The sequence below is a fragment of the Beta vulgaris genome, chromosome 8 (assembly GCF_026745355.1).
Source record: "Beta vulgaris subsp. vulgaris cultivar EL10 chromosome 8, EL10.2, whole genome shotgun sequence".
Taxonomy (NCBI): domain Eukaryota; kingdom Viridiplantae; phylum Streptophyta; class Magnoliopsida; order Caryophyllales; family Amaranthaceae; genus Beta; species Beta vulgaris.
In genome coordinates, this window is record NC_079209.1 from 56092400 (window position 1) to 56112073 (window position 19674).

Genomic DNA, 19674 nt, shown 5'->3' on the forward strand with positions numbered 1-19674 from the left:
AAGGTGTTGTTTGGTTGGAAGCTATTTCCCTTGGAAATACAAATTCCTAGGAAATACATTATGGGTGTTGTGTTTGGTTGGAGGAAAATGGGAGAAGCATAGGAAATACAAATTCCAAGGGAAATAGAATTTCCCATGAAACATGGGAAATCACTCACCAAGCCCCCCTTGGTGAGTAATTTCCTAGGAAATGCAATTTCCTATGGTGTCAACCAAACAATTTTGTCTAATTCCTAGGAAATTAACAAGGGAAAAAATTTCCCATGAAATGTAAATTCCCATGGGAAATTACTTCCCATGTGAACCAAACGAGGCCTAAGGATTTGACAACAAATGTTTTTTTTAATACTTCGTTTATAAATAGTTGTACCATTTTTATATGCCGCGTTATAATTTATTAACGAGATATGGAATTTAAAGTAATTATGTATGATGATGTGGAGAATTTTATATTTATCTAACAAGCTTTATTGATTTGATATTTGCTCATTAGGAGTAGGGAGAATAGAGATTTTCACCCTAAAGCCCCAAGTACCTCTCCTGGATCAGATTTCGAACACTAGATCTTTACAAAGTCTTGCTTAGAATATGAGAGAAGTTTGTGAATTTATCTTTGTCTCTTTTTAATCTATACAGTTTGACTTTTACATTTACTGACGCACAACTTTAACCTTTAATATCTTTGATTATAAATAATAAATTATAAGAAGTTGATATTTTGAAAATATATGTTTGTTTGACCTAATAAAATCACGTTGCAAGTTGACAACCTTTTTTCACTTATTGGTTCTCAAAGGTCAATAAAACATCCTTACTCCTTAAAGTTGTATACTTATGAGTGAGAGTTTAGGACACACAACTATGAAAAATCTTAAAAGAATGCCTACATGTGAAGTTTTCTTGGATTGGATTTGCATGTAAACATAAGAAGTTTCACTTCAAAGGAAGTTATACATCACACCAAATGGATGAATGTCATGATCTAGCCATCGGGTTATTTGATAAGAATTCATGACATATAATTGTTTGGATTGGCGATTGGCAAGTTGTCGCAAGTAGAAATTGTAACTTGATGGTTGAATAATGATTCGTATATTAAGAAATTAAGAGTTTGAAACTATGACAACCAATTTGGGAGGAATGAGATAATATATGACGGTGCCTCGATTTTATCCCGTAATTGTATCAACAAAAAAGGAAGAATTTGCTCTCTCTATATATATAAATACAAAACTGTTGTAATATTTTATCTAAATAATGAATGGATAAATACGACGTTGTATTTTGCCGTCCAAGATTAGACATTTCACTCGCACTGTAGTGATATGTTGTATCATCGGGTGAATTATTCACTCGGCACTATATACACCGCAATTCACGGGAGAAAATAACATACACAACTACAACAACATTCTCTCTGATCAATCTTGCTTAAATCTCTCTAAATCACAACACGTTATCAGCACCAATTCGCTCTACTATCAAAAGGTAGTTCTTCTTAACTGCTACTATTTTTTTTTCAAAAAAAAAAATGATCACCAATTTAATGAGATCCATGCTATTCTAAACAATGTATCTCTTTGTAGTATAGTATATTTTATTATAGAACGTAATAGTGTACTTTGCACCACTGACCCAACACGAGGAGTTGGTACTACACCTCAACCCACGCCACAATACTCACGTTAATAGCCATGTCGGCGAACGCCGACAAACCACCGTCTCGAACCACCAACTGAAATCCAGCAAACTCCTAATAGAACTAAAAGGAGTGGGGACGAGGAAGGTCTTTCCGTCAGCATCAAGTGATGGCAAAGTAATTAACTGGCGGTATCGTCTCGGCCGCGCGAAGCAAGTCGCGCCACCTTCATGGAGGGCACAGTCGCCTGGATGGACGGCTAACACCACAAAGAAGAAGAATTTTTGGCTGAAAAATAGCTATAATGGTGGAACTACCTACTACCTTTTTCTTCGTTGCTATTTTTCATGGAAATCATGTCCTGTGTAAAAAAGGAGGTGGGGGGAAGCTTTTGAGACAGTACAAGAAAATGATAGAAGAAGTAGCTAGACTTCTTTGCTGCACCGAAATGAAGCTAGCTTATAAGTAGTAGATTTTGATTTGTTTCAATTATAACATCTACAAGTTCCAATGCTAAATTGATGAAACATCAACCTGATGACATGTCCTAATTAATGTCTTATGTTGTTTGTCAAGAACTATTTTCAATATTAACTTGCTTTTTGTCGTCTACTACAATTGCTATGCACATAGCCACGTCATACACCCATACTGATGTTTTGGTTCATACATGAAGAGCTCGAATTTGAATACATCCTTGTGGAAGATCCCAAAGAATTATGGGATAACCTAAAGGATTGATTTGAGCATTTGCAAAAAAAATATTGCTCCATTGGCCCAACATTAATGGTAGTGCTCAGGTTCCAAGACTTTGCATCAGTACGCGAGTACAACTCTGCAGTACTTCACATCACCTCACAGTTGAAGCTCTGTGGAAAACCTGTATCTGAACGAGCCATGATTGAGAAAATAAACCCTCTCCATTATGCACGCCAACAATGTTGTTCAACAAGAACAATACCGTGAAAGGTGCTGCAAAAATTTCTACGACTTAATTGCCATCCTTTTGGTCGCAAAACAGAACAACCAAATCCTGCTCTCAATTCATAATCAAAGGCCAGCAGGTACCAGCGCACCAGCAGTTGAAACAAATGCCACTAGAGGTGGCAAACGCTGGAATAAGCGGAGAGGTAACTCAAATCGGAATGGCCAGTTTTAAGAAAAGGGTGATGGACAAAGAAATGGAAATGGAAGTGGCAGAGGAAGAGGATGAGGATGCCAAAACTGGCGCCCAAATAGAGGATGCGGAGGAAGAAACTCCCAACAAAGGCCATAAGAGAAATGTTTTAAATGTGACATTCAAGGGCATTGTGCAAATGAATGCCGCACAACCAAACATCTTGTGGATATGTATGTGGCCTCTACTAGGGGTCAAGGGAGACGTGGTGAGACAAATTTCATCATTGAATCTACTTCGGTCCCTGACCTTAATGTAGCTGATTACCTGTAAGATGTTTCTAATGTCTAGCCTTCATATCCCCCCTATACCAACCTAAGATGTTATTTTGTCACTTTACTTCATGTAATCCTGTCTTAATTTTTTTTGAATGTCCCTTGTATTTTCTTTTATGATTCCATGATATCGTTCCATGTAATGCACCTTTTTATATGATTAAATTTATGTGTCATGTTTTGACAAAGTTATGTTTTAATGAAGATAATGACAAACAAAGGCGCTCAACAATGCCTAATTGATGGTGCCACTACACACACCCTCTTGAGTAACAGGTCATACTTCACTGAACTCAAGCCAAGAAAAGGCGACCTCAACACCATTGCAGGCACTGCAAATATGGTTGAGGGCTCAGGATAGGCATGCATAGTGTTACCAAAGAGAACACACATCACTATAAACAATGTATTTTATTCAGGTAAAACTCAAAGGAATCTATTGAGTTTCAAAGATCTGTACGAATGATTATCATATGGAAACCATTAACGAAAACGGATAGAAGTACATGTACCTCACTAAATGTGACACTGGCAAGAAAAGATGAGATTTTTTTAATAATGATAAAAGTATCATTTGACATATTTTAATAACAATTATGTTCCAAAAAAATCATACAATAAAACACAAATAGAAAGTAAACCCATATATTTAAATCTTGAATTTTTTTTAGGAAGTTAGAACCAACTATTAATTAATTTACCAAAACATATACTTCCTCCATTTCTAAATAAGTGCAACACTTTTTGTTTTTACGTTTGCCAATACATTATTTTAACCATTAATATCTTCAATTATCAATAAGTAAAAATTATAAAAAGTTGATATTAAAAAAATTCACATTCAGACGAATCTAACAAGATCTCGCATGACTATGTTTATCCTAAATCCTAAATCATCAAAGCTAATTAAAGTTTAAATTGTGAATAGTAAACACTATGCAAATGTTGCACTTATTTAGAAACGGAGGAAGTATTACATCCTATATTCTACAAAAGCGGAAAAAAAAGGTTGCAATAACTTGCATTGGGTGTCATTATCTCACTTATGGGATCTTGGCCTCTTAGGTGGTTTTGTTATGCGATGTGACATCGACTGCCCAAAACATCATCTTTCTCTATGAGCAATTGTTCATACCACAATAAATGATTTGTGTTAATCATCAACAATCATTACTTTATAATAATTATGATTCTAAAGATTGAAATATGAAGTGGAGAAAGGAGAATTGGGTATGTAGTATAAGAGAAAGCCTTGGTAACCAACTGTTTGAGTCCAAATAAGACTCAAACACTCAAAAAGTTACACAATGGTACCATTATAACCTGGTATTGGTATCAAATTCTTATCAGGATTGGTACCAAGCAACCTTACTTTGGTATCAAAATTTTCGGACAATGGTACCAATCTAACCTAGCATTGGTACCAAACAGCACGCGTGTGAAATTTTTAAGGCTTAAAATGACCAAATTACCCCCGTTTGAGTCCCCTAAGAGACTCAAACGGTTGGTTGCCAAGACAAAACTCCTTTTCCAACTCTCTAAGTTGAGCTATCAACTCAGATGTAAGGGTAATTTATTGGATGAAAGGTCAGAAAACGATGCTATACTAAAGCTACTCTCTACGCTCACTGTGACTCGAAGTGAAATCATGAAAAAGGCTAGCTAGATACCAAACTATTGGGCATGAAACAGAACGATATATTGTCTTTTTTACACTTTTTTGGCAATTAAAGACCCGTTCGTTAAACTAAAAACCATAAATAGGAAATCAGAAAAAATGATTTTTACTTTTTAGTTGTCAGTTTTCAAAATCATTATGTTGGCAATAAATTTGACTAATTTTTTTTTCGTTATAGGATATATAACATATGACTTTGAAAATCAAAAAACAGAAAACCACAATAATACCGAACATGCCTTAAGATTTCGTTTTTATTTTGGATGTATGAACATATTGTTTTATTTTGGATGTATGAACACAAATTGGCTTCTTACTTGGTCAAAATCAAAATTGACTTTAAAATATTAAATTTTCTCGCTCTTCCCTCCAATTGTTAATTGGTTGTTAAAACAAATATAAAATCTATTCTAACCTATAAAGAGTTACTCAATCCAAATACATGTCATTCACACCAAGTACATTCTTCAGTTTATTTTAAATAGGAAAATTTGACCACCTTTCATCTCTTCAAACCTGTATGGCACGACGTTGAACAATACTTGCTTCATTGTCTTCATTATGTTACGAATATTATTGACTATTCCAACATATAATAATTTATTGTACTTATAAGGTATTGAAATACATGGTAAACACAATTATGTAGAAAAAAATACTTGTCATACTTTATATGTGCAACCAAAACAAGCACTTGTACCAAAATATTGGCGATGTTGGATAATGCCTTTGAAAATTTGTTGTTCACATATATGCATATATAGAGTTGGGCACGTGCCTTGTCAGGCTAGCGACTCTCATGCCACAATCCAGACCAAAAAATGGTTAAGAAAATGTCGTGTCATGCTACAGCCTACATTGTCAGTTTTTAAAGAAGGGACCCTTGTACAGTTTGACCCACATACTGTGCCAACCTTTACCTAGCAAACCTCTTTTAATATTTTTGTTTTTTCTGAAATTAATTTCTTTATTGGTCAACAAAGAGAGGTCCGTACGTCATTCTCGTATTTGACTTTTGCAAATGATGTCCATACACAATCCATAACCAATTTTTATGAGTGGGCATTAACAGTGTCTTACCCAATTTATGCCGGTCCGACCCTTTGTCCTTGATATCAATATCTTAATTTATGTTATACATGGAAAGATTATCGTCAAAGGGTGATTTTCATATTGGAAAGTCATGGCTGTGAATTGTGATGAGTCATATTGTGGCAATAGATTGGCCCAATAAATTGACTTGTTCCTAATTCTAGTGATCCTATATAATCTTTTTCATGATTCATGTGTATGCAGTACGAGAGACAAGTTCGACTTTACAAGTGACAAATGCGATATCCAGTGTCCACTTACAGCTTACAAATTTACAAGCCAATGGGAAATGGCCATTCTCTAATAGTAGTGATACTACTACTCACGAATAAACCAATCCTCCTCTTTCAAAATAACTCATTATAGGTTGTATTGCACTAAAAGATGAGCAATATAGTTGTAGAACATTACACAAGGTCTGTCGAACTAGGAAAATATGCCTAGTATATGTATTATTATATAGGGGTGATAATGAGCCTGACAAGCTCGCGAGCAGCTCAGGCTCGGCTCGGTCAAAGCTCGGCTTGTTGAAGCTCGGCTCGAGCTCGGGCTCGGCTCGAGCTCGGGCTCGGCTCGAGACTTAAACGAGCCGAGCCGAGCTAGGCAAAGCTCGGCTCGTAAAGCTCGTGAGCAGCTCGTTTATTATTTTATATTAAAAAAATATTTATATTAAAAAAAAAATTATATTAAAAAAATTTAATACTAATTTATATTTTAATTTAGATTACAAATTATATATTTTAATTTGTAATCCAACTTCACCTCTACTCCATTAGGCACTAAAGTCCCACATTGGTTAAGAAAACAAGGATCAACCTTATTTTCTTTATAAATAGCTACTACTCCTTACTTTAACTTAAAGTTTAATTTTGTATCTCCTTGGTTGGAAAACAAAAAACTATACTTTATTTTCTTCATAGAGGGAATGAAGTATATTTTTAAATAGTTGATTATTTAATACTTAAAATATTTGATAATTTTTTCTTTAGCAAAACATGGAGTCCCACATTGAAATTTTAACAATGCTAGGAGGAATTCCAAGTTATAAAAGCATATGTAAACAAAACAAGGGTATAATGAGTCTTTTTTCTTAACAAAACATGGAGTCCCACATTGAAATTTTAGCAATGCTAAGAGGGATTCCAAGTTATAGAAGCATATGTAGAATGAGTTTGTTTATCTTAAACAAAACATGGAGTTCCACATTGAAATGAGGATAGTGAGTTTGTTTTTCTTTAACAAACCATGGAGTCCCACATTGAAATCTTAGTAATGCTAAGAGGGAAATCAAGTTATAAAAGCATATGATGGGTGAGTGAACAAGCTCACCTACTTCGAGCCAAGTCGAGCTCGCGAGCCGAGCCTAAACGAGCTCGCGAGCCTAAACGAGCTTGCGAGCCGAGCCTAAACGAGCTCGCGAGCCCAGCCTAAACGAGCTCACGAGCCCAGCCTAAACGAGCTCGCGAGCCGAGCCTAAACGAGCTCGCGAGCCCAGCCTAAACGAGCTCGCGAGCCGAGCTTGAGCCCCAAATTTCCATCACGAGCCGAGCTTGAGCTCGGATCTCCCAAGCTCGGCGAGCTTACGAGCCGAGCCGAGCCTGGGAAATTTTAAACGAGCTCGAGCCGAGCTTAGTGCTATTCGGGCTCGGCTCGCTCGATAAGCACCCCTTACTTATATATCACTATATGTAATTCTGCGTAAACACATGCCTATATGTAATTTTGGATCGTAATTTTGTCAATTACTGTATTATTTTGGAAAGTCTGCATGATAATCTCCAACTTTTAGGTTTTCTACATGATAGCACTTCTTAAGTAAATTCCGTCAAGTTGCCGTTAGTTTTGACATTTATTAGTCTTGCACGTCAATCGAAACTTTTTTTTTTTTTTTGAAAGATACGTCAATCGAAACTTTTTCGCCACTCAAAACGAGTATTTTGATAATTTTCTGATAATTTCGACCATTAATCGAGCCTTTTAGGACAAAACTACCCCTTCTCATTGTCAAAAAATGACCAAAAATACTTGTTTTGGGTTGCTAAAAAAGTCTCGATTTGCGTCTCGGAAACTAATGGCAACTTAATGGAATTCACTTAAAAAAAGCTACTATGTAGAAAATCTAAAAGTTCAGGTTTACCAAGTAAAAAAAAAATTAAGAAGTGCTACTATATAAAAAAAGCTAAAAGTTGGGGACTACCATATAAAATTTCCCTTATTATTTTTACTCTTTTCGTCCCACTTTAATCTTCATCGTCAAAAATAAGAGAGAATCTATAATATTTAAAAACTAATCACAATTATTATAATAGGCGGTCTAATTTTGATATAAATTAGGCAAATTTAAGCTTAAGTTATACTAACAAGTCCATTTCATCTCACTCTAGCCAACAATATTGCTAGACATCTCGCATCAACATAGTCGTCCCATCTTTTCTCCTTTCTTTCCTTCCCTTTGAATCTTGAACTACAACAAATAATTTTAAATAATAATATGACAGGCTCACCGAATGGAGTAAACTAGTCACTAAATGGATCAAACTACTCACTAAATGGATAAAAGAATGTGATTATAGAATGGACTAAATGGATCTATCGTTCACAACACTCAATCTTAACCACTAAGCCAAAACATCTTTGGTAATAAGTAATAACCGATGTTTATTTAATAATCCGTGACATAGCTAGGACCATAATTTAGATGATTATGCAAAAAGCCAAAAGGGTTGTCTTTTCACTTTTGGCGAAGTGATGACAAACTTTTCCAATTAATAGTAATAAAATTTCTTTATCCAGCTATATTTAGGAACACATAATAAGATGGAGAAGAGGAGTATTTTTTCTCCAATTTCCTGCCTTTCGTCAGCTATTTCGCCGGAGCTCATCATTTCATCTCAATCTCCGATCAATCAAATTCAGAACCCTAATTTCTTTCTCTTCGCTCCATTTTTTCCCGACGAATTTCTCAATAGAATTATCCTTTCCTCCTTTTCAACTCGCCATTTTGTTAAAATTTTCCCTCAATTTCTTGTTTTTCGTCAATTGCGAAAATTATCAGTTTGAAATTCCGACGTTTTTGAAAATATAGGGTTCTGATCACATGAAATTTCGTTCATTTTCTCGAATTCAAACCTTCATTTTTCATAATTTGTGATGGTTGTGAGGTGAGAGAGGAGAGAGAAAATGTCGTCGACGACGAGAAGAGTGGGGAAGTATGAGCTAGGAAGGACGGTTGGAGAAGGAACTTTTGCTAAGGTTAAATTCGCCATTAATACCGAAACTGGAGAAAGTGTTGCTGTGAAAGTTTTGGCTAAAAGTACCATTCTTAAGCATAGGATGGTTGATCAGGTATAATCTTATCTACAACGCATTTGTTGATTAATTCTTTGTATCATTGATTTTGTCTGTTGAATTTCTAAATTTCAAATTTGTACTTCTGCAGTTTCTTATTTGTATGATTTGTACTAGTGATCATCTTGTTTCTATTAACAGCTAGTTTAGCTTAATGGTAAAGTTTAAGGTGTATAAGATGTAATATTCTTTCATGTACAAATGAGGTGATCTGCTTACCTGCAAGGCTGCAATAAATGGATGAATATAGTGATAGGGGTATGCTATATGGGACGTAGAAATGAGGTTAGACTAGGAAAATTAATCAACTTCATGTATTGAAAACGTAATTGGACACTTATTTTGGATTTGAAAATCAACTAAAAAATGATACTTATTGTAGATCGGAAGGAGTCAAAACTCTAGTTAACGCTCTAAAAATCTTTTTTTGCGGATTGGGTTGATTGTCGAAATTCCATGCAGTCTATAAAGTGATTTCAGATTGAAAACGGCAACTTAGTTAGCAGTTTCACTTGATAATTGCTAATTGATATCCACACATGGCGCTGGACTGCCGGGGTTAAGTAGAGTGTGTGTGTGTGTGGGGATTTTGAATCATAGTATTATGCATTCTAATATGGTCAATGTTCACATGGGTGCAGCTGAAATCAAATTCATATCAAAAGTGTGTCTAGGAAACTTTTGGAAGAAACTTGAATGAAGGTTTTTCTTTAATTTTCTTGTACAGGGCTACTTTTGTAGAGTGTAGACTACATGACTAGTAGGAGTACCATTGATTGAACTTTAGATTTTTGCTTGTTTATTGGATCCATTGAGTTTGGTTTGAGTACGATTGGTCACTTGCGGTAATAAAGTAGGTGCTTTCCCCTCAATTATCATTGTTTTATTTATTTTAGTATTGCGTAAAAAGGCTTTCTAATTTGTAACTTACCGGGAGTGGAGAAACACATTTCCTGTCTTAGAAGCCCCTGTTGCGATATATGGGTTGTGAACTTTAGCATTAGATACCATTGGCGCCTTAAACAGTTGTAACTCTAGATTCAAATATGTTTGTACATTTTCAGATTAAACGTGAGATATCCATTATGAAGATTGTTCGACATCCTTTCATTGTCAGACTACATGAGGTATGTATTTATTAGCTAAACTTTTAGATGGTTAGGAATTTCTATGAGAACTTGTTGTTCACGCACTTACTGATGTTTCCACATTCGAAGGTTCTAGCCAGCCGGACCAGGATATACATAATATTGGAGTTTGTGCCAGGTGGGGAGCTATTTGATAAAATTGTAAGGCTCTGTCAATGTTGGAAGAAGACCTTTTCTATTTATATAAATAACATATAAGTGAAGATCAGTAGAACTGTAGTGAGTTCACCTGATTGTTTGGTTCACATCACAGTACTTTTATTAATATATTTTGTTTCTGACTGATCAATTTGTTATTATTTATTATTTCCCTTGCTTTAAGTGTATAGGTTCACAAAGGCAAGTTGTCTGAAATGGAGTCTAGAAAATATTTGCAACAACTTATTGATGCAATCTCTCATTGTCACAAGAAGGGGGTTTACCACCGAGATTTAAAGGTAGATACATGTTATTGCTTGAGTTAGTTGATGTCTTCTTTAAAACTTTACCCCTTCCCCCGCCCCTCAAGCAATATAGTGATATCTTTTTTTAGTATATGTTTTAAAAGCATCTCGATTGCATGTCTTGATTCGTCCTTTTGTATTCTGCAAAATTAGCCAGAAAACCTCCTCCTTGATGCACGTGATAATTTAAAGGTTTCTGATTTTGGGCTCAGTGCCTTACCACAACAAGTAAGCACAATTAAGTGTCTTTTCTTAAAGCATGGAGTTTTTTATTGTTTTCGATACCCTGGTGCTTAGCATAATTCTTATGAAATGTGTATACCAGGGAGTTGATCTTCTTCACACCACTTGTGGCACTCCGAACTATGTTGCACCTGAGGTAATGTTTGCACTGCCATCATGATGTCTATATTCTCCTGCAAACATCATGCTCTCTCTAAAGTCTAACCTTATTTGACATGTGTGTGTTATTAAAATAGAGCATATTTATTACAGAAGAGACTTCAGTAAGCATGTAGTGGGATAGAATAACTAACCCATCTTCTGGATATTAATCATTACTAGAAATATAAAGCATTGCATGTAAGGGAAATAAATGGTACCATTATGTCTGGACTATTTGATGTGGGAGCATGAGGCCTGATCCCAATTGTTTAGGACTATATTATATTTGGGTCTGGATAGTTTTATCATTTTATGGTTTTGAGGTAGCTTTAGGGGATATTGGTGGGTTATTATGATGTCAATATATGAATTGTCATATACGTGGGCTTAGCGTGTAAATTAAATCTCAGAATCAACTAGATTTGACTACAGTTGGTAGTTTGTTTGGGTTGCGTTATTGGCATACAAAGTAAAGTTGGTTAGTTAGACAAATTAAATATCTTAGCCGTGATATCTTTTTTTCTTTCTGTAGGAGTCTTAAGGTGATAGGAGTTTGATTTTTTTCCTTTTTTTTTTAAGGATTAATAGCTTTTCGTTCTTTAGATTATTATAATAGATTATGTTTCCGTATTACTTTGTGAATATTTATTATCCATCTCTTTGATGGGGGTTAGCCCTATAGAAAATTTCAGGTTGGTGCTAAACAGGGTCGAGGACTCCCCATCAGTTTGGTAGGTGGTTATAAATGATGGTAGGTAAAAAAAAAATTAGTGTAGTTTTGTAGGAAAAAGCCTCATGTCAACATCCATAGTAATGAAAATCTATTCCCTAAAATATGTTTTTCTTCATAAATTGCATGACCTTCCATTACCACTTCAGATATGGTATTGACTATTGTGTGAGGAAGGAACATCGTCGACAAAATTACATGTTTGCGAATGAGATTCCATTACCATGGTAGTGAGTAGAGAATCTTCCTTACGATTTTTATATGATTTCATTACCATTATCACTATTTAGTATCACCTACCAAACGAGTCGTCGGGGAATGAGACTTAACTAGAGAGTTTGCATTCAGAGGGATGTTTGATTTTGGGGGGGGGGGGATGTGAGTGGGTGATAAAAAAGCTTATCATTGTTTCGTGGGTGTCCCAAAATTTGGATCCCACTGAGAATCATCGCAACTTTAGGGGAAATCTTATGCAGTACTCTTCTAATAAATTCTTGAATGTGTAAGTAATTCCATTCTATTCCTTTTCTTGATAGTGAAGTCGAATATTATGTAGCTATTGCGAGCAGTTTTACCTTAGTGTCTATCTCAGGGAAGCTATTAACTAAAGATTTTGAATGCCAGCGACACTTCCCAGTATTTGCTTGCAACACAGAATGAGAAGTAAATTGATGATTCTTTTGTCTTCATTTTACCCTGACTTGTTTGATTTTTAAATCCAGGTCCTGAATGGCCAAGGATATGATGGTGCTGCTGCAGATATCTGGTCTTGTGGAGTTATCCTTTATGTTTTACTAGCTGGATATCTCCCTTTTGAGGAAACAGACCTTCCCTCCTTGTACAAGAAGGTGACGAGTTTGTTTAGGCGCTTTAGTCCAAAAGTTTCACATTAAACTTTATGGAGTTGTTGCATTGAATTGTATTATATCTTGTCCTGTAACCTCATGTCTGATATTCTCGTTGTTACTTAGTTTTGTATTTAGATGATATTTTTTCTATATGAAGTTACCTGTTTGATTCAATATGTGTATTAAGGAGCTGCTTTTGTCTTGTGTTGCCAATTCCTGATACCAGAGTTCCAGGTTTCTTAAATGTTCTGCTGTTCCAAACTTTGTTAATGAGGATATTGGATTTCTTTATGAATTCAAATAATATGGTGAAGCATTCTTTCTTTTCCTCTTCATCCCTGACTGGTTGACTTTCACTGTTGATATTTACAACCTTGCTGGAAGTCATTGTTTTTTTTTTTATCTTGGTTGGATTAATTGGGAAAGTTGACAGGCTGCAGAAGTCATGAACAATCCGCAAAGTTAGTTAGCCTGGTGCACTGCAGAATGTCTTCCTTCATTAGTCTATTGCAGGGTTCAAGTTTCTGAAAACATATATGTCCCTTCACTTTGATGTCAATTACATGGTGATAGTTAGCTTTTTCAGTTGGATTGTGTTATCTTAATCACGCAAGTTGTATTGGTTTGACCCATAATTTTGAAGGGGAACGTGAAAAATCTAGGAGTGGCAGTAGGTCGAACTAGCCAGAGCTGATGTCCAGTCAAATGAGCGCCTTGACCACCCTTTTTGCACAGTGATTTCTGTACTTCCAATGACTAACTGATCCTCGTTTTCTCTGTCTACCACATTGCATGATTGCACTGCCTATATGAGATCTTACAACTTTGGCTGTTCATTGTATTTCTCAATCTTTTTTGGATGTTATATCATCCTTACACCATAGTTTGGTTAGTCATGACTCATGAGGTCCTCGTGTATGACTTGTATAATGCATATCTTTCTATTATGTGATTCATAGATGCAAATGCAATTGAAATCTTCAAACGTGATTAGATTCTTTGAGTGATTGTTGTATACACTGGCAGAGTAGGAGTATTTTGTCTACTCTTTCAGGCAAGATATCTAACTGTTTCTCTGGTGCACCTGCAGATCAATGCTGCCACATTTTCATGTCCATTTTGGTTCTCACCAGGTGCAAAATCGTTGATTGAGAGAATGCTTGACCCTAATCCCAAAACTGTAAGTATACACCATTGTCCAGGAAGCAAAAACATAGAAAGTTATCTGTTTCTTTCTTCTCTAGTTTCTAAGACAAAGTATAGCAATTCAAAGAAGCTGTAATACAACTGTACTCCATTTTTCTTTGCTACTATGACTATTGTGAGGGCAAGAAAAAGGTTGGGCCTGAGATTTAGACTCCAAAAGCAAATTGTAATTAATTTATGGTTCTGAAGCGAAGTTTGAAGGGGTCTCTTTGAAGTTCTGAAATCCCACCAGATGATAATTCAGCCACCCAGACCCTACCCTATCATGCGAATGTCTTGTGAAAGGAGATGACACAGCGTATTACAATTTACAATAGGAGTAGAAGAGAATGATATTGTCTTGGCTTCACTACCTCATGTATTATTCGTTCTTTTGATGATACAGCGTATAACAATAGAAGGAATTAGAAAAGACCCTTGGTTCCCGGTGAATTACATTCCTGTTCGTCAAGGTGTGGAAGAAGACGTAAACTTAGATGATATACGTGCTGCTTTTGATGACATTGAGGTCAGATTGTCTCTCTTGATTTTTCACATAGCATACGTCTTATCTTCTTTGTGGTGTCCTTGCGCTCCTGATGCTTTTTTTGAACAAAAAAAAAGGAATGTTTGTTACTGCTTTACAATTGTCGTCCATTGAGCTTGTTGTTGCTTTTGGGATTTTCCTGATATTGTGATTTACAATATGTTTTCTTGGGGATTCTTCTGCAGGATCATTTCGTAACTGAGCAGTCTAGACACCTGAACAGGGGCCCCCTGATTATGAATGCTTTTGAGATGATTACCATGTCTCAAGGTCTGAATCTCTCAGCCTTATTTGACAGGCGGCAGGTATAACCTTTGTAAAGTTAACAAAATATATTCTTTGTAGTAGTCTTAGGAAAGAATAACTGCAGATGGTTGCAATGTAGCTTAATGGGTGTTCTCGATCTATTATCTCGATTACCATCTTTCTGCATGTAGGATTACTATTATTTGCTGCGGTTGATTTCATGTTATGGTAAATGCTCAGTGCCAGGGTATATCTGGTATTTAATTTTCTTGTTTCATAATGGACAAATGGTCTTGTTTCCCATAGGATTATGTGAAGAGGCAGACTCGTTTTGTGTCGCGAGAAACTCCAAAGGACATTATATCGACAATCGAAACTGTTGCTGAGTCAATGGGTCTCAAGGTTCATACACGAGGTTACAAGGTGGGTCTTGATTTTATAATTTTATTTCCCACGAGGTTTGAAGCTTTGTGCATGAATTGCATTGTTTTCTTTGTCTGAATTTGTTTATACCAGTTTCTTATCCTTTCCCCTTGAATGTAGTTCTTGAAAATGGTATTGAGGCGCATATATTACCGTTATAATGCCTGCTCATAAGTGCATCTAAGCACTTTGTCTTAGGGGATGGAGAATTTATTAATGAAACATGCTTACTCATGCTGTACAAAGTAGGAGCAGCTGTTTTTAGCATGCTTGTACTCTTGACTAGAATGTCGGTACTTTTGAATTTTGTTAAGAGTGGATGAGCTTTTATCATTCTTTATCTTTTGTATCTACTTATCTTATAGGTGTTCTTAACTATTAAGCTGTTGATTAGTTTTCAAACTAATTCAATTCTGCCATTTCTTTCTCATTATATTGGTTGCTGTAGACGAGACTTGAAGGAATATCTGCTAACAAGGCAGGGCAGTTTGCTGTGGTGGTGGAGGTAATTTTCTTTCTTTCTTATACTACATTGGCACTGAGTGAGGCGCCTTCATATCCTAAGAGCATTTGAAACGTGTCTTTGCTCTTATACAGATCTATGAAGTTGCTCCCTCACTTTTCATGGTAGATACTCGGAGAGCTGCTGGTGACACCCTTGAATACCACAAGGTTAGCAAGCACTATGTCTTTCTACGATATTATTGTTACCCTTTATTACTATATTACTTCCTCCGTTTAGAAATAGTTGCACCATTTCTAATTTTCACGCATGCCGATGTAATGATGTATGATTTCAATCATTAATATCTTTAATTATCAATAAGTATAAATTATAAAAAGTTTATTTAAAAAAAAAAAATTATATTAAGAAAAAATTTATATTAAAAAAAGTTACATACAAATCTAACAAGACCTCACATGAATATGTTTTTCCTAAAATATAAATCACCAAAGACAATCCAAGTGCAAGATGTGAATAGTGCATAAAATAGAAATGGTGCCACTATTTCTAAATGGAGGAAGTATATCATTATATAGAAGGGTTGTGGCAGAGCATAAGTTTGAGTTTTTTATGGTGGTGCTTTAGAACTTGCGTGATATATGGTCACAATGTCACATATTGGCCATACAGTTGGGTCATTTGGCATTATGAAGCTTGACCTAACAGTAACATCTTATCCATGGCAGGGAGATGCTTTTCTCCTTCTATCACTAATTCAGTACGTCTATACGAGTCTTCCTAGGATCATCCGTTCCCTTGTTCGTAATTGCAAATTATTACCCTGTTTCATCAATGTGAAATGCTATCCAATCATCCAAAGTTTACGTGATGTACCCATCTTATCCTTTCTTGGATTCACTCCTATGTATTTTGCTGTGTACTATGATCCTCCAGAACTAAATGTATTCATCCATTGCACTATCCCATCTATTAGTTGTTTTTGCTGTTTATCCATTTCTGTATGATGATTGCTTGCATCCTTACTCATACAGCAAGAATTGCATAACAACATGGCGTAGTTAGTGCATATACATTTGGGCTCTGGGTACCTATATTTGCAATCAGGAAAGAACACCTACCTGTTGGCCTTTTGCTTTTTGCGTGACTTCTGCTTCGTTGGGTTTAAGGTTTTTGAGAAAGCTTATTGTGTCTGATTGATCAGTGAAAATACCTAGGAAGCATTGAAAATGTGGTCTATAAAGATCATTTTGAGAATGCATTTCTAAATTGACTTTACGTTATATCGCAACTATTGATGAAGGGCCATACGATCCTTTGACCCTCTGCATTAGTTGGGTGTGTTTCACTGTTTTGCCATCTATGGCTTCTTTGTGCAATGTTTGGAGCCTTTACTCTCACCAGTATTTTTCCTCCTTCCATTGTTTCGACCTGTGTCAATCATGCTGCATGTAAAAGCTTTTTTTTGGAGTATACAATGGCATTTTTTAGAAGGGTGGCCATAGGATAGAGGGGGGGGGGGGGGGGAGGGGGGGGAGAGCATATGATATGCGGCTAATATAGAGTTTTTCAGCACACCACTCTATCTCTGTGTGACCAGAGCATCGGCCACCGGGATTTAGCAACAATCTCAGTGATCACAGGTGGTGTCGTGTTTAAGCATGTCTTTATTTCCTCCCTCTGCACACATATATCAGTAATACTTTTGGTCAGAGTCCACAGTTGCTACTCAAATTATGACTGATGTTCCTAATATCTCACCTATCAGTTGAAAACACCCCTCCAAACTAGGTTTTGCTTCCAAGCACCAATTCGTTTGCATACTCCCGTGTGATCTTGTGTAATTTCTTTCTTTTCCAAGCAACTGCATGAGTTTTTGTTGAAGTATGCTTGCATTATTTATGCATCTTTCACGATGACTTCCACTTGAAATTAATTTCTTTTGGTGCATGGAGCTCATGGTCATGTTTCATCTTTTGAGTAAGACTTCCATATGAGCAGAAGATTTTGTCTGCACAGTTGGCTATCTTTCCCCCTTATCCCGTCCTAGGTAATGTGTGCATTGTGCTCGCAGGAGCACAATGAGAAAATAGAACATTTACGAATATGAAACTGGACATTTTACTCTTGAAGTGGAACGTTACAAAAATTCACTTACAAAAACGAATATTTTACTGTTGAAATGGAACGTTACAAGAATTCATTTACGAAAAAGAACATTTTACTATTGAAGTGGAACATTTTACTATTGAAGAGGATTACATTTATCATGTATGAAACTATAACCTTTGCGCAGAGAGCCGGTTAACTATTGTTTACAGTATGAACATCTTGCTGCTTCACTGTAAAGAAGAAGCAATCACAAGTAGTCTAACAGATCAGAATGTAGTCTATTGTATCTTTACTTTTAGGGGACCAAATCCTGAGGTTAGATTGACTGAATAAAACTCCATTTCAGTGGCTTTGTGACTTGTGATACAGCCTTTTAGGTGACACCACAGGGGGAAGGGGTAGAATTAGCCTTATATGTCTTGGTTGGACAAATTGGGCAGAATTATGATTCTAATGCCAAACTTATTACGGCACCCTTAATATGGCACTCCTTGCTCATTAGTTCTACAGTCTTGTTCATTCTTGATATTTTCTTTTCTAATTTAGAATTGAGAAGGTAAGGTTGCATACATTTGGAGTAATGGACCACTCAGATTCCATCAAATCTCGACTAAGGACTTTGGAGTGATCGGTGAAGTTTTTACTTTGTGATGTTCTATAGCCTGTGAAGTTTGTAGTTGATTTTAGTGGCGGAAGAACTTTGTTTTCCCAACTAGTAGTCTATCCACTAAAGATAGACATAAGGTTTTTGTTGGAATCCAACTCAGCAAGAAATTTTTCACTTGTAGTGGGTGGATTACCCAGAGCGTATATGCAACATTCTTTATCAGTGGAAGTTTCAATTAATTTGTTTTACTACGTGACCTAATCAATTTCTAAGATCTCCTTTTCTGTTCTTGGCGTGCAGTTCTACAAGTCCTTCTGTGCTAAACTGGATCACATCATATGGAAACCAAAAGATGGTATGGGAGATTTCAGTTTGCTTAAAACCCTGTCTTGCTGATCTGCTATTGTTGGATGGAGCTAAATGAATGACCAGACTGAAAATAACAGAAAAGAGCTAACCGTATTTAATATACCTATATTACATGATAGGAATAATCGAAGGAGGTACCCGAAGCCATGAAAGTAAATATCATCGAAGAACGCTCTCGAAGCCTTGAAGGGAGTTGTCGTTGACCAACATAATCGTTGAAGACTTTAAATTTGTGTTGCTTATGCTTGTTTATTATGTCTAGGTGAACCCTTGTAAAATTTGGTTATCTGTATCCTCGCTTTATCCTGTTTGTGCTTGGGCTAGGTTAAGTATTACACACAGTAAAAGTGGGTACGAGCATCTTAGTATACGGGAGTAGTGGTGTACGAGGGCAATTTTCATCCAAGATCTAGTCATTGTCTCCACTACTGAGGAACGAGAGACTCGATCTCATAGATTACCTCCGGCATCGATGGAACTCGAACTTGCGGCTTCCGTCTCCACAGGCACAAGTGTGTTTTCAATGAACGTAGAACGTGAACAATTTTTATTTATGTAGTAAGACCATTAATCTGCTTTTATTACGATGCATGCAGGTTGGTTGTAAGGTAAATGTTCTAGAGAGAATTGTCCATGTTGGTCAAGTTGATAACCTCTAAGAAAGTATTTAATCATTTTTCCTTTTTTTTTTGTTATCACTATCATTATCTCTCGTGAGTAAGGATGCTAATGGGTCGGACTTGATTATTACTTTTTTTTAACAATCATATGAAAATCTTATACAAATTTTATAATCATTACCATTTTTCTAATGGAAAAGCTTTATATAATACAATTGACTCGAAGTCGGAGGCATAGTATACATATATGGCAATGTTTTATAAAGGACCGTCTCACGTTAACACTAATGTCAGACGAGTATGATTTTCATCCAATTCTCAGCCTCGACCTTTAATTATG

General features: G+C 36.0%; 1 protein-coding gene across 1 annotated transcript; it reads left to right on the plus strand.

The window, feature by feature from the left end:
* The first annotated feature begins 8665 nt into the window (after window positions 1-8665).
* On the plus strand, window positions 8666-19398 carry LOC104902023 (CBL-interacting serine/threonine-protein kinase 24). The gene is made up of 15 exons (XM_010689672.3): window positions 8666-9206; window positions 10274-10336; window positions 10427-10498; window positions 10687-10794; window positions 10954-11028; window positions 11126-11179; window positions 12637-12762; window positions 13853-13942; window positions 14354-14476; window positions 14680-14799; window positions 15047-15163; window positions 15612-15668; window positions 15761-15835; window positions 18646-18700; window positions 18834-19398. The coding sequence occupies exons 1-15, from the start codon at window positions 9042-9044 to the stop codon at window positions 18899-18901; spliced, it is 1368 nt and encodes a 455-aa protein (XP_010687974.1). The 5' UTR covers window positions 8666-9041; the 3' UTR covers window positions 18902-19398.
* Window positions 19399-19674: the final 276 nt, after the last annotated feature.